Here is a 27982-nt window from a genome sequence, read left to right on the forward strand (position 1 = left end):
TTTGACTGGTACTTTCAGACCCTGATTCTATCAAATGCCCTCCAGCGGCCTGTCAATGTCATTCATGGACTGCTTGAAGGAGTTGCTTGTATATCTCTCTTCACAGAGACCATATCCCCTCTGTTTTTACCAAGGATGCTTATTACCATAGCAACCATATCTCGGAGGCAGCTTGAGGAGCAGCACTTTGAAACAGAGTAGCCATGCCATCCATGCATAGCTGACTGTCAAGTATGCCTGTTTGATCATCTTAGAAACCATTCTCTTTGATTCCACTGGAATAAAAGCATTGTGTTACTACCTCTACAAAATAGCCTTCAGTAAATAGCCAACAACTTCTGTATTCCTGAAAACATTCTCAGGGCTGTTAAAATAGTGATCTGCTGTAATGCTGAAATGCTTTATTACATTGGTGTGCTGTAACGCTGTAGTTCTCGTCAATTGATTTAACTAATCCCTGGTAAGTCTTTTAGTTTCTGGCGATGCAATAAATGCACAGCCCTCTGACGTTATTACGGCCTTGAAAAGATCTTGTGTCTAGCAAACTGGATGAGGTGGGTGGTAAAAGCATGCACAAGGGGGCTGTACGCAATGTCTCTATGTACTTAAAATGGTTGCTTTAGGCCCTGCAGAGAAAAGTAAAGTACAGTTTTTGCACAGCGGGGTTATAGTATATGTAAGTGTATAAATCATGACCAAACCTGCTCCCCCGATATGGACGCCCACTGCGGTGATCTTTCTTTCAAAACACAATGGGGGTGCAGCTGCTGTTGCACATGTCGAACTCTCATGGCCCAATAAGTCAAGGGTGCGGCAGCCAGCCTCAATGAGGTTGTTTGGATATCTTCCACAATGGGATATTCCTTGAGGAAATATTCTTGTTGCAGATTTTTCATTTTTTTTTTTTTGCAGGACTAGAATTGGGTTGTTGGGTTGGGCCTCTTTGATCTGAAATTAAAAGATTGCAGCCCTGGGTCAGTCCAAGCTCCGGAGCTCGGTTTTGAGACCGAAATGAGAGCGGTTCCCACAGATGGATTTTCAGAGTTCCCCGTGGACCGTACCTTCTGTGATCTGTGTTCCAGGAATGCCACGGCCCGTCACCTTGATCCATCTCTGCCTTGGCAGCGCCCGCGACCAGTTGGCATCGCCCCGTGGAAATACTCTGACCTGTGCCAACGGTGTCTAACCAACCTGGTCGATTCCTCTTCCCAGAGTTCGATTTTACAAAATACATGCTGCATTTTGACAACAAACATTTGCATCATGTGTATCTATGGATGCATTTAGACAGGAGGCCCAATTCTGATATTCTTTCCAATAATTGGTATTTTGACCAATCACATCAGAAAGACCAAATAATGAAGAAAATATCAGAATTTGGTTGCCTGTGAATTGTATATTGAAAAACTATATGTCATAGAGATTGGTTATAAAGCAGCCACACATCCAAAGTCTGCATTGACATAAACAATACAGTATAATGAAAAAGCTATTCAGTAAAGAACACTCTGTAATGCTCCGGGTGTCGTGGGTGTGGAGTCAGACGCAGGAGACAGAGAGTGCAATGCTGTGCGTCTTTAATAGCACCAGGGTGCTCACAATAGTAATGGCCCCAAACACAGGGAATGAAAATGTACAACGGAAAATGCACGACCAGGCACTAACACGTACCTCTACAACAGGGCCGAAGGTTACACTGAAATAATCCCGCACAACAGCCAGGCGGGCCGGCTGTCTAATAAAGACAAACTAATCATACATAAACAGGTGCTACCAATAAACATACAAGGAGGGGGAGGAAAGACAATCAGTGGCAGCTAATAGGCCGGTAAAGACAACCACCGAGCGCCACCCCGCCTGGGAAGGGAAACCACCCTTGGTCGGACTCGTGACACACTCACACACTTTGTGCGCACAAAATGTTATTAGTTTCACAATAATTGGTCCTTATGCTCATTAAGTTCCATGAAAGCACTACAAAAGTCACTCCAAAACACTGCTACTAGAGAAGCTTACCAGCATCTGGTGACTAACAGTTTGTCATTCCCACAGCTTCCCTAATTCTTGTCAAAGCAACTGTGTGTGGTGTGTGTCTCCCAGTGGCCTTGTGGGGCCCTGGAGGGTGTGGTGTATATGCAACAAACACTTGACAATGCAAGATATGGGAAGATAAAAACGTCCCAGTATTGCTCTTACATAGCATCACACATCTCCCCTAAACACACTCAAATCAATACTGATTGCAGCTTTGTTTAATTGCACTTAATTAAAAGGATTATCAAAGATGTATGACCTCGGAGCACTATATATTATAATACTCCTGGGAAATCGTGTTTCCTTCATTAGCTATTTTTAATGCTCTCTAAGATATCTAAGGGAAATATGACTGCAAACTAAAATCAAATATTATCTTGCTAATTGTTATAACTAATCCCTCAAGAGTTCTTGTAAGACTAAAATATGATCCAGAGGTTTCCTTTCTTTCATGTCTATTTGGGTATTTAAATGTTCTTATATAACATACCCGTACTATAGTTCTTTAAAGGCCCAATGCAGCCATTTTTTATTTCAATATCAAATCATTTCTGGGTAACAATTAAGTACCTTACTGTAATAGTTTTCCATGTGTCACGACTTCTGCCGAAGTCGTTGCCTCTCCTTGTTCGGACCGTGTCACCGGACTTCTAGCCATCATTAATCCATTTTTCATTTTCCATTGGTTTTGTCTTGTCTTCCCACACACCTGTTTTCAATCCCATTCATTACCTGTTGTGTATTTAACCCTCTGTTTCCCCTCATGTCTTTGTCAGAGATTGTTTATTGTCAGTGTTGTGTTTATTGTATAGGTGCGCGACGGGTCCTCGTACCCATGTTTGTTTATATCTGTTCTTATTAGTGTTATGGAGCATGTTACGTGGACATTCAATTAAAGACTCCATTTTACACTCCGTTTGACTCTCCTGCGCACACGACTCTGACACCATGAAAAAGCTAAAAGCTTTTTAGCAAAAAACTATTTCTCAAGCAATAATTTTGCTAGGACTGTCTGGGAGTGGTCTGAGTGGGGAGGGGGAGGAATATGTCATCTGAAAGTTCGCTGTTATTGGCAAAACAAGTTTGGAACCACAGATATAGAACACTGATATATGTATATGTTTGGAACTCTCTTTGGTATTAGTCTATATTAACTTATACCTCCTGGTAATGTCAACAGGCAAGCCAAAACTCCACCCATGCAAAATCTACTGATTATAAGGTCTTCTGTAGATTTTATTTTAAACTAGCAACTATGAGGAAATAACACTGATCCAATTTCTGCACACTTGTACAGTGTTAGTTTCATCAGCAGTTGAACAATTAAATGATAATGCCCGAGAAGCCAGCGTTTGGAGGATATCGGCATGGGTGTGGTTAGGCCCGAGAAGAAGTCAATTTACCAACATAAACATATTGAAATATGTTATATTTTTATTAAAAACATTATTTTGATGAATTTATTCATACTATTTCATCCTTCCATAAATCACGACACAAATCTAGGGTTGCTACCCAAGCTGGCTGGTCGTTCGTTCAATTGGTTCGGTTGCCAGTGACGCGACCTAGACGTTCAGTCTTTTTGTTCTGTATCTATGGACGCGACCCAGTCGTTTGTTTTAAATGTTCCATTGCCATAATGGCTGGCAATGTTCTTGTCCCTTGCTTACTAGCTAGCCAACTATGGATCACTTACAGTCATGTCAAAAAGTGCAGCCAGAATAACAGCAAAGTAGCTGCATTTGCATTTGTTTAAGCTGTTTTCTAGTGACATTTATTTGGATAGACCCATAACAATGAGCTAATGAGGCTCACTTGTCAGGATACTGTTGTTCAGAGGAGCTAGCCAAAAACACAACTAACACAATCACTTCAAACTGAAGCTGGAAATACTGAAATATACCTGTTTTCTATTGATGGTTCTTTGTATATATCCATACAAATTATGCTGATTCACGATTTCTACTGGCTGAGAAATGCTGCCTGCCTGTCTTTCTCATCCCGACACGTGTATTACTATGGGACAGCTGGGGATCGAATTTGAATATTGAAACAATGTTACAAATGTTGGAGAGACAGATAGCAAGATTTATACAAATCTCCACTTTTGAAAACTAAATGTTAGTCTAAAATAAATGTGAGATAAAGTTTATAAATTGCCTGGTTAGGCTGATGAGACAGAGGCCAGTTTTGGAACAGAGTAAATATGCACTTTAACGTCATAGATTTAGCTGGTGGTAACTTATGGAATAGACACAGGCTGGAATGCACTTTTAACCAATCAGCATTCAGGATTAGACCTACCCGTTGTATAATATGATACAAAACACAGTAAACTGAATTTTAACTGAACTGGGCCTTTAATTATTTCTGTGCAATATACACTAGCTGTCACAACTTTATTTATTCCATTCCATCAGTCTGGTCACACAGAAGGATTTCCTCTTCACAGAGTGATAGGAGTCATTTCTTGTTGTCGTGACCACCCTCAACTCAACGGCCCTATATAAATGCATCTCTTGCTCCTTTTACAGGAACTATGATGTGGTGTCACAGCTGTCTTTCTGAGGGTCACTGTGCACACTTAGTCTGCCTCTGTTCAAAATAATTTCCTGTTTGGTGTGTTATATTGTCGTGTATACCCACCATTTTGGAATGGACGAAGAGAAACAGAACACGTCAGGTCACTAATGTTCTCTCTACTGTATGTCTGCTAACCTACTTCATCATTTACTTATTCATCCCTTCATATTTGTGTGTATTAGGTAGTTGTTTTGAATTTATTAGATTACTTGTTAGATATTACTGCATTGTCGGAACTAGAAGCACAAGCATTTCGCTACACTCGCATTAACATCTGCTAACCATGTGTACGTGACCAATAAAATTGGATTTGACCATGGTAAAATCATTTCAGCGTTGAAAATTCCCCCTGAAATACAGATGACAGGCTTACCCAATTACGATTATGCTATACAATTGTCCGTCATCTCCCATTTTCAAATAATGTACTATGGAGAAACATATCCTAATGCAAAACCCTCCAAACCTCTGCATCTCTGACTCTCACTGTGTCCGTCGAGTGTAGTGCTCATGACAGCCGGTGACAGTATAGCAAATGGAGACTGACATTTTGAGAGGTAATCCCTTCGTTTCCTGTCATCATAATAACACTGGGTTGTGATTCTAAGCAGATACCCTTGCAGGTTCCATCTGAGAGTGGCAAAACAGAGAGTGTGAAGTAAGGCCCCACCGGCCATCATCCTGAATAATCGTCAGGCTGACACACACATCACAAAGTGACAGGTTGAAAAGGATCTTATGTTGTGAACCTCAGGCAAGTTCATCTTCTAAACATCTAGATCTTTTTGTTGTTGTTGTTGTCAAATAAAAAAAACCTTAGCTCTTGATTTTAAACACAGCATTCAGATCTTGTACGCTTGAAACAAGCTAACATGTCACAATTTGCTTGCTCTCTCCGTTTGAAAGCGATTCTCTGCTTGAGCTGATCTGTGACCAGCTAACACCTGCACTTGACAGAGGGGAATGAGGCAACCTCACAGAGTTACACACAGGGATGCTTTATTGACACACATCAGAAATGGTAATAGAAAAGGTAGTGTTTTTTAAAAACACACAAAGTTTGTGTCTCTGAGAGATGGCTGTGAAATGGTGTTATGAGTCACCCAACGGAAGGGAATTTGTAACACACCCCACTGGGCACACACTGGTTGAATCAATGTTGTTTCCACATCATTTCAATGGAATGACGTGGAACCAACATGGAATAGATGTTGAAGTGACGTCTGTGCCGAGCTTTTAATAGCTTCAAAACCTAGATGATGAATATACAGTACAGGGAAGCTTTTACACAAATGAGTAGAATTGGTAGCTCGCTGATTGAAACTGACCACAATGACTGCTATAATGTCATTTCAGTGGTCCTGCGCCAAGCTCTAGGGTTTGTGTTCGTAGTGCTGCTTGCGTCATACGGAGATCTAAAACATGTGGGGACAAGAGCATTATTAATTGGTCAAAGGTAATTTACTGTAGCATGGTTAAAATGTTTACCAACCAACCCGCTAATTAAAATTTGAAAGGAGCCCGGGACCATAAGCTATTTAAAATGCCATGAGCAATTCCAACTCATCTTAACCTCACCCTGAGCCAAGAACTAAGGCCAATAAAAAGATTGTCTAATTTAAACCATAATTACCTGCATTTTAGCCTCTGGTTGCTACAGGGCATATTCACTCGAATTTCACATGGATATAGTTGTACTCTGCTGATTGGCAAAATTATTCTCATCGTCTGAAGCAATGGCCATCATTTTAAGTGAAATGGCGACAGTGCACAGTGTACTTTTCAGGGTGAAATTTAAATTTACTAGTGCGTCTGCAGAGCTGGCACGAGGTATTACTATTTTCAGCCCCTGTGGGATTGTGTTCCTTTCCAAAGGGCACTGGTGTCTAATTGCCTTGGTGCCAAGGTTAAAGCTGAAACAACCTGCTTTTGAGGACTATTTCTGAAACAGTTTATCTCAAGCTACTATAAAGTCCCCAGTCAGAAGTCCCCAATTTGGAACAGCAGGGCTTGTTGTGTTCAGATAACACACAGTCCATTTCTTTCTGTGAAACAAAACACTTTTTATGAAAGAGCCAGGCACAGTAATATAAAACCATACCAAAAAAAGACATGTTATAAACACAAATTATCCCACTGACAATACAGCATAGTAAATACAACATAAACATTAGAGATAATTTGTAGGAAAATAGTTAGACAATAGAGTATGAACAGGGGGCTTGGACAAAGTTCAGGAATCGAGAGCCCTTGCCAGAAAAGTGACCTCAATAAACCCGTCCAAAGAGACAATTTGAGTTTATCTGTGGTGGAATGTTTCTGCAGACAGCTGGACAGTTCGATACATAAATAAAATATGTTGCTTATCCAGAAATCATGTCATACATACTGTAGGTAACATAAAAGACAATACCCAGGAGAGGTCAGAAGCTTTGAGGATTCATATGCTTCATAGGCCCCACCACAGGTGGGTAAAGTTTTTGACACGGTTTACGTTTAGTGATTCCAGAACAGTTTTATATTGGAGCGTTTGATCTCGTAGATCCGAGACAGACTTCAAAGACGTTTTTATACATACTACTGAAGAGTTTAATTTGCTGTAAAAGCCTTACAATACAAAAGTGCATGGCTATTGTCTGCAAGTCCAAAATAAGTAGAGTAGAACTTCTGATAAGTCTCAGAAACGCTTAACATCGAGGTGCGTTTCTGCAATTCTACATCAAAGGCATCAAATATTAGAGAGGAGATTGGAATTGCCATTGTCTCTTCGGATCGTGACAACGTCTTTCATCAGAAAAGGTAGGATCCATCCACTTCAAAGTTAGAAGCACTACCAATAGCTTAGATTTCCATCTCTGAAAATCGTCAAAACACTGGTGGCCTAAATTGGAGACGGACACTTTGATTGAATTAAACATGAAAGATAAATGCCATTTCAACAAGTCATCACAATGTCTCTATGTACCAAAATCTGCTCTTGCATATTTTATGCATTGTGAAGGCCTATGCTTAGGCCAGTGGCTTCAGTGTGAGTTGTTTGTCTTGGATGCTGCCCATCCCAACAAAGTTAGATGGGTTCCACCCAGACAAAGCTTCCCCCTGTGGAAAGTCTCAGATGAACTCTCAAGTGTATTTCACCACACCTAGAAAAACTCTGCTGACCCCAGTCCATCTTTCAAAATAAAAATTGTGGTAATATATAGGACAGATAATCTAATGGAAAAGTATTGCACATCTAATGGAAGCCCCCACCACACACACACTCCCATGAATATGTGCACACGCACACACACTCTCTCCCCACCATGGCTAAACAGTGGGTGCAGAAACAAGACAGAATCAGCAGGTAAGACCTTTTCCCCCGTTGACTGCCGAGAGGATCACAGCTGGCGATTTATACACTTCAAAGTAAGAGCCCCCCCATGGACTAGACAAGGCTTAGTGTAACACACGGCTGCATGGGTAAGGTAACATAAACTGAATGCAGAAAGACATGGTTACATTCTTTATTTACCAAACACTGCTACCACTGGCTTTATCGCAGTATTTAAAGCGGGGAAGAGGACTAACTGTTTTTTTTAAAAGACTGGCACCGGAAGACAAATGCTTGGCAGTCATTGTTCATTTCCGCTTGTCCTCAAAGTTCTTTATTGCATACCATGTTTCATAAACGCTGGTATGTTCAAACATTGTTCTTTCTCACCTTAAAAGACCAATGCGAACCTGTTTTTATCAGGTTAGGATGACAAAGAGTTTATTTTAGGCTCACTTAGGCTCAGTGCTGGATATTAAATACTTCTCTGCGTTTGTTAACAGGGAAAGGAAACAAGATAAATGGATGAAATATTCAGTGTAGACAGAGCGCTCCTTTGATGTGTGCGTCAGCTAAGCCTAAAAGGATAATTTAAGGGGCGACCTCTGAGTCCTAGTTTGTGCAATGCGCTAGATCGATTTCCTGCCAAGATACTGTAAATAGACATTTGCTTCAGATTAGCTCCCTGACCATGGAATTGGCGGCGAATATATGCCGTGTTCACGAGAACCTTACATAATTAAGAGGGACATTTTGTTGAGATCTTCCAGGAGCCGATTTGGAAATGTCTGGAAACTTTCCCTTAGTAAAAGAGGCCGCCCCATGTTGTCAGGAAAGGGTGGTTTCCTAAGTTTGTAAACCTTCACTATTAGAGTAAACTGACTCTGGCCGTTGTTTTTTTTTTTCTGGCTGACCACATCACTAAAGTAGATTAAAGGACCAGGCCAGTAGTGTTTCGACATGAATGGCACATTTAGGGGACTGCTGACTAGTGCTGTGTAGTGCCTTACATGTGGTCTATGACCCTCCTTTCAAACAGGTTTAAAAGAAACCAGTATTCGTAAAACATTTGACCAGGGGGCAGTTTATGCGTGTGACTACTGAGGCTATTTGTAATGTTTCCGACAGTAGGCAAGCCAAGACGAAGACATGGAAAAGGAAGGGAGTTAGTGTTGGTTTGTGTTGTTCAAGATGAGGGCATTGATAAAATGCTATGACTCTTTTCTGAGTAGGTTTTAGCGTGCATAAGAGTGTTCATAAAATAAAGGTTAAATTTAAAAAATTACTCCCTGATTCTTGTTTTTAGGGTGTTCTCTCAGAATCAAATACATTTTTACTTGTCAAATGTGCCGAATACAACCGGTGTAGACCTTACCGTGAAATATGTATTTACGAGTCAGTAACCAACAGTGCAAAGTTTTAAAAAAAGTAAGAATTGAGATCAGAGAATGTTGAGTGATTCTAGCCTACTCATATCTCCGTTGCACTACCCTGGAATGTGGTAATCCAAAATTAACTCAATGAATTACATTTTCTAATTAATAGGATTTGCTCTGTTACTGATGTTCTCCTTGTATAGGAAGAAATTATTATCAAGGCACAAGGCGAGACCCAGACGCAGACACAGGAGGCAGATGGTTGGAGTCTTACAATGTTCATTAAGTCTACCCCTTCCATTTTCGAACATTCTGTTAAAAATCGCGCAACTTTTCAGCGTCCTGCTACTCATGCCAGGAATATAGTATATGCATATGATTAGTATGTGTGGATAGAAAACACTCTGAAGTTTCTAAAACTGGTTAAATCACGGCTGTGACTATAACAGATCGTGTGTTTCATTGAAAAACGCAAGAAAAACTGCTCTCTGAAAGCTAAAAATAATTTCCATAAGTCACTTCCATGAGTTGTTAAAAGAGGACAAAATTTAATATCGACCTGCATGCAATTCATACAAATTCCACACGATGTCGCCATTGTCGTCATTTTCAATGGAATTTTTTGTTGGAAAATCCAACTATCTGGATTCCGTTTCTTCCGGTCTCCACCAGGATGTTTTCAATGTGGACATTGGCAGCCATTGATTTGCAGACGAGGAGCTATTGAATATACATCGCCCTGTAATCATTTTGATAGATTATAAACGTTTACTAATACCTAAAGTTGGATTACAAAAGGATTTCGAAGTGTTTTGTGAAAGTTTATCGTCGACTTTTTTAATTTAAAAAAATTACGCAGCGTTTAAAAACGATGTTATTTTCTGAATGACACAGCTTCCATAGAAAGCTATTTTGGGTATATATGGACCGATTTAAACGAAAAAAAGACCCAATAGTGATGTTTATGGGGCATATAGGAGTGCCAAGAAAGAAGCTCGTCAAAGGTAATGAATGTTTTATATTTTATTTCTGCGTTTTGTGCAGCGCCGGATAAGCAAAGTCTTTGTTTACGTCGCATTCAGGCATTTTGAGGTGTTGCATGCTATCAGATAATAGCTTCTCATGCTTTCGCCGAAAAGCATTTTAAAAATCTGACTTGTTGGCTAGGTTCACAACGAGTGTAGCTTTAATTCAATACCCTGCTTGTGAATTTTGATCAAGGTTTGAGTTTTAACGAGTACATTTAGCATTTAGCGTAGCGCATTTGCATTTCCAGGTGCCTAGTTGAGACATCTGCGTCTCAAGTAGGATCAAGAAGTTAATCCAAAAAGGGGCAAGCAAGAGAATGGTCGTTTACAGGCAAAAGGTCAAAACCAGTTCAGAGTCCAATAGGTACCGAAGGGCAGGCAGATTCAAGGTCAGGGCAGGCAGGATGATCAGGCAGGCGGGAAAGTAGTCCAGAGTCAGGCAGTGGTCAAAAGAGAATAGAAAAGGAGTACAGGGGGAAAAACACACTGGTTGACTTGACTAAACATACAAGACGAACTGGCACAGAGAGACAGGAAACACAGGGATATATACACCAGGGATAACAAGCGACACCTGGAGGGGGTGGAGACAATCACAGGGACAGTTGAAACAGATCGGGGCGTGACCATTATAATCATTGACAAATGTTTTCAAGACAAATGCATAAAAAATATATAAATAAATTGTGTGGAAAAAGCTGCAAAAAGGCAGTCCTGATTCGACTGTTATTTTTCCCACCTGAACTCACGTACGCACGCACACACACACTACCTCACAATAAGGCCTTGTGGCCTTCACGTTGAGTAATGCTACTCGGGATCCTGGGGGTTCCTTTCCTCATTACTAAATGATGCTGTATAGAAAAAATCAGATTGAGTTTAAACAGTAACTGTTCAGTAGGTTTCTTTTAGGAAGGAATAACAAATGGCATTAAGTCCCATTAATCTCTGTCTGGTGAATCACAGAGAAGCCAAGTGTTTTGCTAATGTTGGGGTGCAATGCTAACATAGAGCGAAGGTAGGTCACACCCCCTCTGAGTCATGCCACGAGTGGGTGATGAAAATAAGGAAATGATCCTTGCTATTTTTGGAGGGCTTTGAAACGACAGGAAGGAATGTGCCCAATCATGAGGGTCAAGACCAAGCTGGGAACAGCAGATGTGACTGTACAGTAACGTTACACTGAGATCTTGTAAAACGCTGTCCATCAGAGTTAGCAGACACACATTCTATGATTCCCCATTCAGGTGTGTTTGAATCGACTCTTTGAAACAACATTTATGTCTAGCGTGATGGTCCAATCTATTTGGGCTTTTCATTGCCAAGACGACTGTGTTGTATGGCATGACATCTATAGAAGAGATGCCTACTCATACCGTACGGGACTGATGCGTTGGTTGGTTAATGCATTACAGAATTCTTAGCAAGGCAGCAATATGCAACTTTGTTGTGAAATGAGAGTTTGAGAAGTCTTGCTTCTCTATATCTATTGAACTACGTACAGTGGGTCACAGTAGGTCAACGCTTTCTTGAATGTTGTGTCAGAAATCTATTGTGGTCAGCGGAGCATGACGTGTTTGGGAGTGAATGGACTTAGACTCCTACTTTCACAGTTATCAGACCACGGCTAATTTGTCAGAAAGAGGTAGAGAAACTTACTCAACTACCCACTAAGAAACAAAATCCTTATCACTCCCACGAAGACAAACAGAAAACAATAAACTCCAAGTACAAAAACGTTTACCAGTAACTTACCTCTTACAGGATGTGTGACGCAGATGGTTCACCCTCTTCCCTAACTTTGACCTTGTGTCCTAATCTGTTTGATTTAAGACTGATTTGATTTAAGATTGTTGAATAAAATCATTATGACTCCAAGCACGCTACCCACGTCTCATCTCATGAGCATTATTTCCCTGTGTTCACTGTACTCATAGAACTACGCAACAAACGGGAGACGTTCCTCATCCTAGAGATAAATCACAAAATCAACAAAAACATTCTTCCCCATATACCCTTGAAAATAACAGAGCCAGTAGTCTATATATATATATATATATATATATATATATATATATATATATATATATATATATATATATATATATATATACACAGTGCCTTGCGAAAGTATTCGGCCCCCTTGAACTTTGCGACCTTTTTCCACATTTCAGGCTTCAAACATAAAGATAGAAAACTGTATTTTTTTGTGAAGAATCAACAACAAGTGGGACACAATCATGAAGTGGAACGACATTTATTGGATATTTCAAACTTTTTTAACAAATCAAAAATTGGGCGTGCAAAATTATTCAGCCCCTTTACTTTTAGTGCAGCAAAGGCACTGTATATATCTTCCTTTTGAGTGAGAAAACACACAGACAGTAGTGTCTGTTGGGCTAATTCTTCAAGTGTCAGAGAGAGTCTGGGTGTGCATTTATCAGTGTCAGTGGGGGTCTTAGACTCTAAGTGGGGGTCTTAGTGGGGGTCTTAGGCCCTTCGCGGCCCATCTGACCTCCAGAGCCCAGGGCCATATGGAGCAGGCATCTGTCACATGTGAGCAACGCAAACGCAGACGACATGCACCACTTCATACGAGTGGTGTGGCAAACAACTGACTGAAGCAGTGGCGTAGCACAGTTTTATAACTAATCTCATGCTATTTTACACATTTTGCCATGAAGCTCAGAGAAAATGTTGTTTTAGAGCAAATTTCCTGCTATTCTACACATTACTCCATTTTGTCATGGTGCTGTGAGGTCTTGTATTTTATTTTTGGTTTTGAATAGCTCTGGGTTAAATCTAATTAATTCCTGCCTTTGAATTTGATGGAAAATCAGACCTTTCAAGTCTATAGTCATAGCTAGCTCGCTAGTTAGCTAGTGTGTTTTGATTTGAATACACCACCCTATTTTTGGTTGTTTCCACAGTCTCCGGACCTATGACAAGGACTGCAATGGAAGGTGAGTTGGCAGTGAGGAATTCATTGCTCAGTCAGAGGACTACTCCAAAGCTTTGTGCGGGCTCTAATTATTGAGCGACTAACTTCATCTCGTGCAAGGCAGTCAGACAACGGGGACGGCGATGCGCGATGCACCTTGAATGGAAAGTGAACTGTGCTGCCTGAAATGCATATAAATCTGCCCTCCTGCCACAGGAGGACCTGCTCATCTCCTCCCCGTTGACAAACCCCTCCTTCTGCTTAAGGTATGTGGATCCCTCTCGACTGTCGCCCCATCTGTAGGGGATTGAAACACCCAAAATATTAATTTCTAGCTGACAATTTCTCATAGTCCAGACCTACTCTTCGTTATCAAATCAAATGTTATTTGTCACATGCGCCAAATATAACAGGTGTAGACTTTACCGTGAAATGCTTACATAGTTATAAAGTAAAAACTTTAGACTGTAGCTATATTTAATATTTTTAATTAAATTTTCTTTTCAAGCGCTTTGAGATTTTTTCTGTAATGAAAAGTGCTATAGAAGTTGAATAAATGATCATAATTATTACAATGAGGCTGAGCAAAAATGTATCAGTTTTAAAGCTTTTAAAGTTTTTTTTATTTTTAAATGTGACGCATTCATATGCTATCTGGGGGGCCCAACCTCTGGGGGACCCCCGGACGGGGGTGTGTGTGCTACACCAGCGAGTTGCAGGCTCCCTGAATCCAAAAGTAGGAGACCATAGTCACAACATCCATGATACTGCTCACATGTTTGTTTTCTTTAAAGGTAGACTCAGTGATATTACGAATATGCAGAAAATAAACAGCACAGTGGTTCAATTTCCCGCAACAACTAAGAGTGTTGAAGCGTGAGGTTCAACTTCTCCTCTGTTTTGGTGCCCTGACTACCATGCTGTGAACAGAGTGACGGGAACCCGTGCACATGCGCAGATACTGTGTTTGACTGTGAGAGTGTGAAGTCTTGCATCTCACTCATCTCAACATCTGCACTGCTGCTCGTGGCAACTTCATTTCGCTGAGTCTACCTTAAAGATCTTTGTTCTCTGGTTGCGCCAACCTATCGGTGGTGTTATTGTGCCAATTGAATCGCTAGCCATTTGTATACCACATAGTAATGCAATGCAACAAACCCTTTGTTTTCATGTTACAGTCAAAATGATAGTGTGTTGTGTTAGACTTGTGACAGGGCCACTGCCTCTTGCTGGACCCTAACTATACCCTTAGGTGATGTTGTGGACTAGCGGGGGTGACCAATATTCAATAGAACACGCAAACTGCCGCTCTATGATGGTGCATCTATATGTCTATATAAAGCTAGCATTGCAATCCATTCCATATATCTCACAAATGTACCTACGATCATATCAAATCAAATTTGAGTTGTCACATGCGCCAAATACCTGACCGTGAGATGTTTACTTTACAAGCCCTTAACGAACAATTCAGTTCAAGAAATAGAGTTGAGAAAATATTGACTAAATAAACAAAAGTAAAAAATGAACAATGACACAAAACAACATAACAATAACGAGGCTATATACAGGGGGTACTGGTGCCAGTTAGTCGAGGTAGTTTGTAGATTGGGTTGGGGTAAAGTAACTATGCATAGGTAATAAACAGCGAGTAGCAGCAGTGTAAAAACAAATTGTAGGGTTGGGGGGTCAATATAAATAGTCCGCGTGGCCATTTGATTGAGCCGTGTCACAATGCATTAGGTCAGGGGCTAGGTAGCCATACACTACCAATGTATTGTGCTTGTGTCACTATATCAATTCCAGCTTCGTTCTTGGACTGTCCAATGTTCTTGGTTGGCGATCTGGCTTTTGTTTATTTTCTTGAGTACAACGGGATCTAAAAAGCATTAACAAACAGGTGATTTACCAGGTGACGCTTGTAAATTACGCTACAGCTACTCTCTGTTCATCATATACAGTATGCATAGTCACTTTAACCATATCTACATAGAGTGCCTTGCGAAAGTATTCGGCCCCCTTGAACTTTGCGACCTTTTGCCACATTTCAGGCTTCAAACATAAAACTGTATTTTTTTGTGAAGAATCAATAACTAGTGGGACACAATCATGAAGTGGAACGACATTTATTGGATATTTCAAACTTTTTTAACAAATCAAAAACTGAAAAATTGGGCGTGCAAAATTATTCAGCCCCTTTACTTTCAGTGCAGCAAACTCTCTCCAGAAGTTCAGTGAGGATCTCTGAATGATCCAATGTTGACCTAATTGACTAATGATGATAAATACAATCCACCTGTGTGTAATCAAGTATCCGTATAAATGCACCTGCACTGTGATAGTCTCAGAGGTCCGTTAAAAGCGCAGAGAGCATCATGAAGAACAAGGAACACACCAGGCAGGTCCGAGATACTGTTGTGAAGAAGTTTAAAGCCGGAGTTGGATACAAAAAGATTTCCCAAGCTTTAAACATCCCAAGGAGCACTGTGCAAGCGATAATATTGAAATGGAAGGAGTATCAGACCACTGCAAATCTACCAAGACCTGGCCGTCCCTCTAAACTTTCAGCTCATACAAGGAGAAGACTGATCAGAGATGCAGCCAAGAGGCCCATGATCACTCTGGATGAACTGCAGAGATCTACAGCTGAGGTGGGAGACTCTGTCCATAGGACAACAATCAGTCAGTCGTATATTGCACACATCTGGCCTTTATGGAAGAGTGGCAAGAAGAAAGCCATTTCTTAAAGATTTCCATAAAAAATGTTGTTTAAAGTTTGCCACAAGCCACCTGGGAGACACACCAAACATGTGGAAGAAGGTGCTCTGGTCAGATGAAACGAAAATTGAACATTTTGGCAACAATGCAAGACTTTTGGCGTAAAAGCAACACAGCTCATCACCCTGAACACACCATCCCCACTGTCAAACATGGTGGTGGCAGCATCATGGTTTGGGCCTGCTTTTCTTCAGCAGGGACAGGGAAGATGGTTAAAATTGATGGGAAGATGGATGGAGCCAAATACAGGACCATTCTGGAAGATGGAGTCTGCAAAAGACCTGAGACTGGGACAGAGATTTGTCTTCCAACAAGACAATGATCCAAAACATAAAGCAAAATCTACAATGGAATGGTTCAAAAATAAACATATCCAGGTGTTAGAATGGCCAAGTCAAAGTCCAGACCTGAATCCAATCGAGAATCTGTGGAAAGAACTGAAAACTGCTGTTCACAAATGCTCTCCATCCAACCTCACTGAGCTCGAGCTGTTTTGCAAGGAGGAATGGGAAAAAATGTCAGTCTCTCGATGTGCAAAACTGATAGACATACCCCAAGCGACTTACAGCTGTAATCACAGCAAAAGGTGGCGCTACAAAGTTTTAACTTAAGGGGGCTGAATAATTTTGCACGCCCAATTTTTCAGTTTTTGATTTGTTAAAAAAGTTTGAAATATCCAATAAATGTCGTTCCACTTCATGATTGTGTCCCACTTGTTGTTGATTCTTCACAAAAAAAATAGTTTTATATCTTTATGTTTGAAGCCTGAAATGTGGCAAAAGGTCGCAAAGTTCAAGGGGGCCGAATACTTTCGCAAGGCACTGTACTTCCTCAATCAGCCTGACTAACCGGTGTCTATGTAGCCTTGCTACTTTTATAGCCTCGCTACTGTATATAGTATATCGTTTTTCACTGTCTTTTTACTGTTGTTCTTATTTATTTACTTACCTATTGTTCACCTAATACCTTTTTTGCACTATTGGTTAGAGCCTGTATGTAAGCATGTCACTGTATTCGGCGCACGTGACAAATAAACTTTTTATTTGATTTGATTCAAATGGAAAAATCTATAAAGCCTGGACAGAGAGATAAAACAGAGAGATGACGAAACAAAAGAGAGTCAACAAAGTGTTGTGTTTTGGTAGTCTGTGTGTTTGATTTTGTACTTGCTCTTGCTAACTCTGGAGGTGATGCAAAGACCTGTCATTTCTGTGAGGGTAGAGGGGGAGACCAGTTGGTTTAACATCTGAGGAGTGGGGTAGTAAGGGTGACATCTGTCAAACATTTTAACCTACACTTACTTAACTCTGAGCTGACAAAACATTTCCTGGTCCATGGCCTTTTCGCATTTGGGCAAAAGACTGTCCTCTTTCCTCTCTCCTCTGCCACTCAGAAACCGATAAGTGGTCGAGGAGTGTGTCAATTTCTCAATAGCCGCATTTAGGCGAGGAAGCACAAGTGTATCCTACCACAGAAGAGTTCTGATATCTGCCACCCATTGAATCAGCTGTTGTATTGTTGGAGGTGAAAAGCATGCACACATATAGTGGGGAGAACAAGTATTTGATACACTGCCAATTTTGCAGGTTTTCCTACTTACAAAGCATGTAGAGGTCTGTAATTTTTATCATAGGTACACTTCAACTGTGAGAAACAGAATCTAAAACAAAAATTCAGAAAATCACATTGTATGATTTTTAAGTAAATCATTTGCATTTCATTGCATGACATAAGTATTTGATCACCTACCATTTGAATTCCGGCTCTCACAGACGTGTTAGTTTTTCTTTAAGAAGCCCTCCTGTTCTCCGCTCATTACCTGTATTAACTGCACCTGTTTGAACTCGTTACCTGTATAAAAGACACCTCTCCACACATTCAATCAAACAGACTCCAACCTCTCCACAATGGCCAGAACCAGAGAGCTGTGTAAGGACATCAGGAATAGAATTGTAGACCTGCACAAGGCTGGGTGAGAAGGCAACAACCGTTGGTGCAATTATTAGAAAATGGAAGAAGTTCAAGATGACGGTCAATCACCCTCGGTCTGGGGCTCCATGCAAGATCTCACCTCGTGGGGCATCAATGATCATGAGGAAGGTGAGGGATCAGCCCAGAACTACACGGCAGGACCTGGACAATGACCTGAAGAGAGCTGGGACTACAGTATCAAAGAAAACCATTAGTAACACACTACGCCGTCATAGATTAAAATCCTGCAGCACACGCAAGGTCCCCCTGCTCAAGCCAGCGCATGTCCAGGCCCATCTGAAGTTTGCCAAGGACCATCTGGATGATCCAGAGGAGGAATGGGAGATGGTCATGTGGTCTGTAGAGACAAAAATATAGCTTTTTGGTCTAAACTCCACTCGCCGTGTTTGGAGGAAGAAGAAGGATGAGTACAACCCCAAGAACACCATCCCAACCGTGAAGCATGGAGGTGGAAACATTATTCTTTGGGGATGCTTTTCTGCAAAGGGGACAGGATGACTGCACCATATTGAGGGGAGACCTGAACCCAATAGAAAATCTTGGAGGGAGCTGAAAGTCCGTATTGCCCAGCGACAGCCCCGGAACCTGAAGGGTCTGGAGCAGGTCTGTATGGAGGAGTGGGCCAAAATCCCTGCTGCAGTGTGTGCAAACCTGGTCAAGAACTACAGGAAACGTATGACCTCTGTAACTGCAAACAAAGGTTTCTGTACCAAATATTAAGTTCTGCTTTTCTGATGTATCAAATACTTATGTCATGCAATAAAATGCAAATTAATTACTTAAAAATCATACAATGTGATTTTCTGGATTTTTGTTTTAGATTCCGTCTCTCACAGTTGAAGTGTATCGATGATAAAAATTACAGACATCTACATGCTTTGTAAATAGGAAAACCTGCAAAATCGGCAGTGTATCAAATACTTGTTCTCTCCACTGTATTTAAACAATATGCTACTTATTCTTTTATCTTTTAAAATCACTTTTTTGGATGCACTCCTGTAAAAGTAATATGACTGACGTGTGAGTGGAGAAGGAGCTTTTTATTTTAATACAAGTACATTTTCGTCCAAGTTCACTCTCCTCGCTGCCTCTTCTCGATTACCTTTGACCTTTTCAAAAGGACACGAGGAAGGATGGAGGAGAGAGGAAGCAGGAGTTGAGAAAATCTAATTGAGAGAAAGCCAGAGATTAAAACCAATTTGATGTCAGAGGGACATTGCATTTCCCAGTACGGCAGCCGCTTGCTAGACACCGCAGCTCTAGGCAGTCCTAAAATTATCAATTGCCAATTTGGCTTCTCCATCCATTCACAGACCTAATTAGACTTTGGACATGTAGTCTGGAGATGGATACTCAGAACAGTATTTCTGCTAGACAGTACATATAGGCTGTATTAAAGTGGCTCAGAAGAGTGCTGATCTAGGATCTGCTTTGCCTTTTATATCTTAATCAATACGGTTATATGGACCAGTGGGATCAGCACTCCAACGCTGACATTCTTTATGAATATGGACCATGGTGGAAAGCGGTTGTGATGTTGTGAGTGCAGTCTGAAACTGTTCCAGGATCTGTGTCTTGGGGAGCCCATGGGTACGCGTCTTTTCAAACTGCAATGTATAGTATTCAAGGTCTGTTGAGCTAAGAACTCTGAATGCTAGCAGTACCATGGAACATGGGTGAGGATGTTTCATGTGATTGGATAGGGAGTGGGGTCTGCACACTTGGGTTCATGCAAGTTTACGATTTCTTTAAACTTGATTTTTTTTCCATTGGTAAATTTTGTCCTAAAAGTTGAGGCCAAGTAGTGGTTGTGGATCATGTCTTGTTACAAAAGAAGACTGGGAGAAAAGGGGCATTTGAATACCACACACAACTGACTGTGCTGTTTCGTGTGTTTTGCCAGCAAAGGGAGAAAAAAAAGAAAGTCTGTCAGGGGCCGAGGGAGGGAGTCTGTTTAATATTATAAACCAGTGGAACTCGGCGGGTTTATGCAGTAGCATCTGGCGTCACAGCGGACGTCTGCCAGGCCATACATTAGATCAGAATAATTAGCTGGGACAGCTATCGGAGACGGACAAATGAGAACCTCCCCCTGGTTGACCTCATGGCCCAAAAGGGTTGTATGGAACAACGCTGCACAGTATTTTGATATGTGGTGATACAAGCCCTCCAGGGTGTGGTGACCCATAGAAACTTAGAGAAACCAGAGAGACTGTTGAAAGGCATTTAGGGTTTGTGTAATGATTGGAATGGTTTCGGTCATCGATGGATTTGAAGTACACAATATACAAAAATCAAACCATTCCTTAGGTGTTTTTGGAAAGACATTAACGCAATATGCCATGCAGACAACCTGGCCTCCAAACCTTTGGCACTGTACGATGGGTAGAGCAGGTTGGTTACTGACGTTGCCGAGATGGCCCATCCCAGACTATGTTACATTCTCCAATCTTGACAGAGGAGTCATGGATTTATTCATCGCGCATGCGGGACAGCATGCATTTACACACTAAATAGAATTACATAACTCTACAGCATGCATGCACACACGCACACACACAAACAATTCTCTTCAGCATGTCCTAACATCAGGGAGATCCTCTCACTCTGCCTGTAAGCACAACCCATTCCAGATTGTCCTCTCTGCGCAGATAATTGGTGAATAATTCTAAACCATATAAACATAATTTTTCAGTGAACCTGATGTCTATCAAATAGGTTAAATTAACTGCAGTGGTGTATCTCAGTTTAAACTATATTGATTTTTATAGATTTTTTTTTTTATTGCCATGGGACAGAGCAAAAAAATTGCCATTTTATAGCTGATCTCATGCTATTTTATACATTTTGCCATCATAAAATGTGGCTGTTTAGAGCCAATTTTCCTGTAATTCTAAACATTTTGTCATGAGCCTGAGAAAACATTTTGCAGTTTGAAGCTAATTTCCTGTAATAAAAAATATGATTAATCGTGGCTTCTGATTTTCATATGCTATCGGTGGGCCTGACCTGCGGGGCAACCCTAACTCCTTAAAAAAAAATCTATAATTACATTTTAATTACATTTTGTTGCCATGAGGCAGAGAAGCATGTGCAGTTTTATAGCTAATCTAATGCTATTCTACACATTTTGCCATGAGGCTGAGAGAAAAAGGCTTGTGGGGCTGTGGGGGTGTGTGCTACGCCAGTGAAGAACTGTACTACTAGTTATATTTCAACAGTAAGGCCTGGATTCAATCAGATCGAGTGTTAACCAGCATTGGCTGACATCCGCATAGCAGATGTTTTGGCAGTGTTGGAGGTATGAGCTGACAGAATCGGTGAGCGGCAACTCGTGTCACAAACCACTCCCCTTATTATTCCTACTGCGTTAGAAATTCAAAACGGTGCTAGAAAGTGTAGGCTCTATCCATGTCAGAAATGTTGAAAATAATCCCTCCTGCCTGTGATGTTCTGATTTGGTTGAGGGCTGCTCAGCTAAATGTGTCTCTGTCATCAATCAGTTGGTTACTGTTCTTATCGTTTCTCATTCCCCTCCTTTACACAGCAATTATTTTTTAACGGTCTCGCCTTTTCTATTTATTTAATGAATGCAGGGAGAAGTTATATCTAATTGTTTTGTTATAGAGTGGCAATAAAATATGCACATTGGAAATCCAATCAGCCATTACCTTAGCCATTCCTTGATTAAACAACAACTGTGAATGTAATTGTTTGATTATTTTCCGACCTCATTAATTGAGAGACATGAGTAGAGTTCCTAGATTACTGGTGCATAGAACAGCTATTTACACTGATATCTGACAGTGGTGGGTTTTTCACATTGACAGTACCCACTGTTGATGAAATGCACAGTCAGAAAAGTAATTTCACTGTTTTACATCCTATTATACTTTGTCCATGAAGTGTATAAGGTGTCACAACAGGCATACTTAAAAAGGTGCTATCTAGAACCTAAATGGGTTCTTTGGCTGTCCTAATAGGAGACACTTTGTGGGAAAAAAAAACACTTTTGGTTCCAAGTAGAACCGTTTTGTGTTCCATGTAGAACCATTTCCACTTAGGGTTCTACATGGAACTCAAAAGGGTTTTTACTTGAAACCAAAAAGGGTTCTCCTTTGGGGACAGCTGAAGAATCCTTTTTCTCTAAGAGCGTAGGCATGTATGTAGAAGGATCCATGACCATAATCCTATTCTGTTAGATGACTGACATGCCACCAAATGTAATTTCCTCAGTCAATATTCCCTGATAATACTAATTTATACCATTACAATAACAATGAGAAACAGACACAATGCTTTATCTTGACACCAACTGAAAGTCCTTATATTGCAGAGGACTATGTCAAAATACAAGTACCCATCTCCAGTAACACATTGACTGATTTATTTCTACTGACCGATACATACAACAAAATAGATCATAAAAGGTCGTGTTAAATAACTTTGGTACGCAGAGAAGAGAACACACCCATATTTGACATGGCGTGGACATAGAAATGAAAATATTTGAAGATGGACACTCAACAACTGTGCAAATGACAGAGAAACGACCATTTCAGCATACAAAAAAGCATTCTGGACAATAACTTCCCTTTCATTGAACAAATAAATATTGAGTATCCATTCTGTTCCACGCACTAGTTGGGGTTATATGAAGTTATAAAGCAAGCAAATTTGTACACCTTTGCTACGACGATATGTACGTTGAAATGCAACAAAACTGTACCCACTTGGTTTAAGTGTGCAACTTTATCTCCTCAATGAATACAAGTATCTTTGGTAGAAAAATACAACAGTACAGGAAAAACCATGAAAATGAAATACTTACACATAATATAGTTTGTATCAGTAAGACAGTCAACATTACCATTATGTCACTCCAAAGATCTAATAGATAGGAAAACATAGGGGAGTGGGGAATCGCTGATAAAAAGGACCATTATTTTCCCGTTTTATAGGAATAATAAAGTACCAGAGGGATTGGCCTGAAGGAAGCTCATTTCTGTACAGAAAAGTACTTGAAGAAGAAGGAGCCCATTTTCCGAGATACTCTCTGGCCACGTGTGTTGAATTTCAACAAGACCCCTTAAAGGATTTGGCACAAAAAAAAGGCACACAAAAAATGATGCTAAACGCTGCCAAAGATGTCCCTTAGCACCAGTTCCGATCTCTGAGAAGCAAAGGGAGAGAGAGCCTTCAGAGAGTGAAGAATGAATAAGATAGGTCCATCATTCCTGTCTCTCCAATGCACTCAGTCAGCTACAGGTCCTCCACAGCGGCAAGATCCGTAGTTCCAGTCAGTTTGTATTCTCATCCAATTAGCAAGATGAGAAAGGACAAGCAAAGCAATCCCATTTTCTCCTCACTCTCAATGGAGATGGTTGGGGTTTGCCTGGGAGATGCTGGAAGACGCGTGCAGTTTCGAGTGTCTCCTGGGATGCCGGTGGCACCGGTACACAGGTTTGAGATCAGTCCCAGTCGTCTTTGCAAACACAGTCGCACTCCTCGTGGTGTTCCAAGGGCACATCGGTCATGGACTTCTGCAGGCCTCGGCCCCCGCTTCGGTGCTTCAGCAGGAGAACCTACAGAGAGCGGCAAGCCAGAGCTCAGATTGAGAGTTTGGAACAGGCACTGCACCAAAACAACTTCAAACACATTGACACGTGTATATATATATATATATATATATATATATATATATATATATATATATATATATATATATTCACATAAATGCCGACAGATCATTTGTTCTTTTGACATGGTGGAATCTTTTTGTGTCCGTAAAATGTTTTATGCGGGAAATGGTGGTGGAAACACCTTTATGAGCCAAAAAGCCATATAAAGTATAAAGACCATCATATCGACGTAAACTTGGAGTCACGCGATGATATGGTGTGTGGTCCTCCCACTACGACTCAGGAAACCATGCAGCTTATTAGGCTACAGATTCAATACGTTATGATGAACTTTACAGGGTGGTGAAAGTGCACGTGATCTTGATGCTCCTTTCCAATCAATATCGAGAGTATTATTCTGGTGACATGATATGATTGACGTTTGACGGCAATCTGACTAATAAAATAAAAATCTCTCTCTGTTAACCATAATAATCTCAATGTAGATGAGCCTGCCCGCATAGTATCTTGCAAGCTGTTGGCTAGTAACGCAATTTAATCTGTAGAGTTGAAAACGCGATGGAAACACATTGAACTTTATATTTGTATTCGGTACATGAAAGCTTAAGTGAAAAAGTACATTGTGTGCACTACGTCATGACCCACTGATTTTTATCCGCAACAAGTCTGTTTGGTGGAATCACAACAATATTTTCTGTGGATTTTTGAATATACACATAAATAACCAGATGTAATTTTGTTATGATACATTAGCTTGCATTTATTATGCTGATCTTTCTGAAAAATAATTAACTTGAAGTTTAAGTAGCACATTATGACCCTTGTCTAGAGCTGCAAAGTTAACTTCTAATAACTTTCCCAAAATTCCCAGGTTTCCCAGAAATCCTGGATTTCCAGTTCATTCCCTTCTGATTCCAGGGATATTACAATCTCAGAGAATTGGGAAAGTTGCCACACTTTTACCTCGTGGTACTTCTTGACGACCCGGGTAGGCACACACTGGCAGTCGGAGCAGCGATGCGAGCAGCAGGCACAGTTGCCCCCGCAGCGCTTCACCAGGAGGCAGCTGGGCCAGAAGATGGCGTCCGTCCTCTTGAGCTCCTCGCGCAGGGAGATGGAGAAGTTGCGCGGCGTGCAGCTGTACAGTCTCACCTCTTCTCTCAACAGGTTGAGATCCACTCCTGTTCAAGAAATAGATTAAACCTCACCACCTCAACCTAAACGGATTAGATACCTTTTACTATATTACAAAAAGGGGCATCAATTTCTAACACAGGTTCAATTGCCAAGATATAATTTCAAGATAAAACTGTCTGTGAAAGGTTATGCTCAACTGCAGCTGTATATCTGTTTTTCCCTCCATCTCAACATGACAGACCTTTCTTCCACTGCAATTCCTATCACTAGAACCCCTGTTGTTAGCCGTTTGAGAAGCGGCAGTCGCTGTACCTCTGGATTTCTTGTTGTGGAGGAATGACTTCCCCAGGATGTGCCACGTGGGCTTGTATAGGTCTTCCATGTCAAGCTGCCATCTCTCAGGCTCCAGGTACTTCATGACCTCCTCCACGGTACCGAGGCCAGACACGGCCTCAGACAACGCATCTGCGCTCTGCAGAGATGGAGTTACCTCGGGCTACGACACACACATAAGAAAACCGACACAAAGGAAGATGGGGAAAAGGTTTCATAGACTTCAGGCTCATGGTCTAAACTGAATTAAGCATAATTTAATGGCCACTTTTAGAGAGCCCCATACAAAGATAGCTGCATTGAATAAGAGGTTTAAACTGAGTTACAGTTATTACCAGCAAAACCCCCATACAAAGTAACTTAAGCTCTACATAATGAATGATTGTGCTACAGTGCATTACAAAACCGAACATCAAAGCTCCATTTGTTTTGGCATCACTGTAGATTCCACTTCTCTCAGCTACATTTTCATCCCGACATAACTACAGCAGCAACAAGGCTCAAGTTAAGACTCATCAGTTCCATTTGTTTTCCCTGACTGATATCTCCACCTAAGACACAGAGCGGTGCAGTAGATTGATGCCTGGGGTATTGGTATCCACACATGAGACTAATCCACCAGATACCTTTCTGGTCTGTGATACTCTGGCTGAGTCCCAAATTACACCCAATTCTCTATATAGTGCACTACTGTTGACTAAGGTCCATTGCCTGTGTTGAAAAGTAGTGCACCATCTCTGCTCATTCTGTCTGACATGTCAGCTTGCGTGTAGCTTTACGTGGCAATACAGACCCAATCCTGTGTGACTGACAAGTTGAATGCATCACTGTGACACCAGCAAGCAAGCACTGCTAATATGGACACTAAAAAGCAGCACTAAAACGTTTACTTTATTTTGTACATTGATTACTAGTGGAATCCAACTCCCTATATTATCACAGTGTAGGCCTATCAAAAGCTTTGACAAAAATCCTATGTGAAATGTCTAATGCCTAGATGACAAACAATCAAGAAATCTTGACGGGAGTCATAATAGAGGAAAAAGAGGGATTTGATTTGATGGGGGGGGGGGGGGGCAGTTTTCATCTCAGACAGACTAAAGAGATACAGAACGAATCAGAGAAAACGAGTCGCCACAGGATTGGCAATGTCACATTGAATAATGGAAGCGATACGGGAACGTCTGTTCTGATTCACTGACAACGTAAAACCATGTAATACACTCTGAAATTACCGTCAGCACTCCTTCAACATTTGGCTCCCTTTGGTGCTGCCACTGCATGATAAGATTAGAGAGGAAGGCTAAAGTTTAGCAACATGGCCGAGGCAGAGGACGGAAAATGTAGTTTATGCAAATGTGTTTATGCCAAGTGGTTTAGTGATCTGTTGATGTCTGTGGTGCCTTGTATGAACAACTTCACATTGAATAAAAAAAATATGGAGATTTACTGTGAATGGCAGTTCTTAGAAAAGTGGGCAGGAAATGTGACAGGAATTTTCATCCAAATGCACTGGTCATGCGGTTTGATTAAAAATACAATATTTATCATAAATACCAAAAAAGAACATCAAGAGCATGAAAGAATTGTCTCTGGAGATCAACGAAAGGCAAAACATCTTTCCATTGCTTTTCTATGAGAAAAGTAGAGATTTTTGCTTCATAGCAGAAGCATGCAATGTGAATCCTGTTACTGTTGCCTGGTCTTGGCAGTGGATACCAGTGTAGAATGGGAACCATTAACAGCTTGTGAATGCAGACGGTGCTACACTCCTCCAATTAACGGCACTTTGTAGGCACGGCCTCTGAAGCGGCAGCCAAGCTCTCCTTAAAGAGACAGATGAAATGTGAAGCTTTGTGAAGATGATGAGAGCCCTGACTAAAAGGCATAACTTTGGACTAGCATGAATTCTCTGAAATTGTTCAACTGTGGTATCAAGAGTACGGTCGTTCGGTAGTCTTAGTTTTTCCTCCAAAGTGTTCAGTTGTAGCAGAAGCGATCATCCATTATGGGATGGTAGATATGGAAGCGAGGGTTATTTCCCAAATACCAATGTGGTGAAAATTGTCATTGGTGGAACAATGCCCACGTCGACTCAAATGTGAAAGCCTGAAGACCTTTGAGTGATCGTGTTTGTAATTGAATGTTTCCTTATAATTGTAACTAACAGCACCACCACACAACACAATTGTATTTGTAATAAAAAGGAAAGACAGACAAAACCACCAATATAAAATGCGACTGAACTGAGTCAGACTACCTGTATTTAGCCAATTATTTGCACGGCTATCAAAATGTGCAAGTCATCAACTCGGCTCACTTTGACATAACTAAGCTATGACATCTCCTTGCATAGCAACCCTGCAAATATTTTTGCCTTATAACTGCAGTTAACATGTTCACATTCTAACTTTTTTATTTTTTATTGTGGTGCCTGATACTAAGTATATCATCTTAGCCACAACTCCATCGGCTAAGAATTAGCCCAGCACAGAATAGCATCTATTGTATTCTGCAGCCATAGCTAAAAGGTATTTCAAATTGGTTGCAAGCTGTGTCAATCTTTTATAAGGAAAATAGCTTAGCAGGCAGACAAGGGGCTTAGACCGCAACTCCTGCCAGAAATGACAGAGTGGACCGTGTGTGTGTGTGTAGAGTGAGGAGTGGTAGAGCAGAACTAGACATCTGAGGCATGTGCAGAGATGAATGGACACAGTGTACAAAACATTAAGAACTCCTTCCTAATATTGACTGGCACGCCTAGAACTGCCTCAATTCATTGGGGCATGGACTTCACAAGGTGTCAAAAAGCATTCCAAAGGGAT

General features: G+C 40.9%; 1 protein-coding gene across 1 annotated transcript in view; it reads right to left on the minus strand.

The window, feature by feature from the left end:
- Nucleotides 1–22344: 22344 nt before the first annotated feature.
- LOC139390722 (platelet-derived growth factor C-like) overlaps nt 22345–27982 on the minus strand; it is an 82931-nt gene continuing 77293 nt past the window's right edge. Inside the window, exons 4-6 of the mRNA XM_071138041.1 lie at nt 25137–25320; nt 24651–24868; nt 22345–23630 (exon numbers count right to left, since the gene is read on the minus strand). Coding sequence (XP_070994142.1) covers nt 23517–23630; nt 24651–24868; nt 25137–25320 — 516 coding nt within the window. The 3' untranslated portion in view covers nt 22345–23516. The remainder of the gene's footprint in view (nt 23631–24650; nt 24869–25136; nt 25321–27982) is intronic.

This window comes from Oncorhynchus clarkii, chromosome 31 (assembly GCF_045791955.1).
Source record: "Oncorhynchus clarkii lewisi isolate Uvic-CL-2024 chromosome 31, UVic_Ocla_1.0, whole genome shotgun sequence".
In the NCBI taxonomy this organism is placed as follows: Eukaryota; Metazoa; Chordata; class Actinopteri; order Salmoniformes; family Salmonidae; genus Oncorhynchus; species Oncorhynchus clarkii.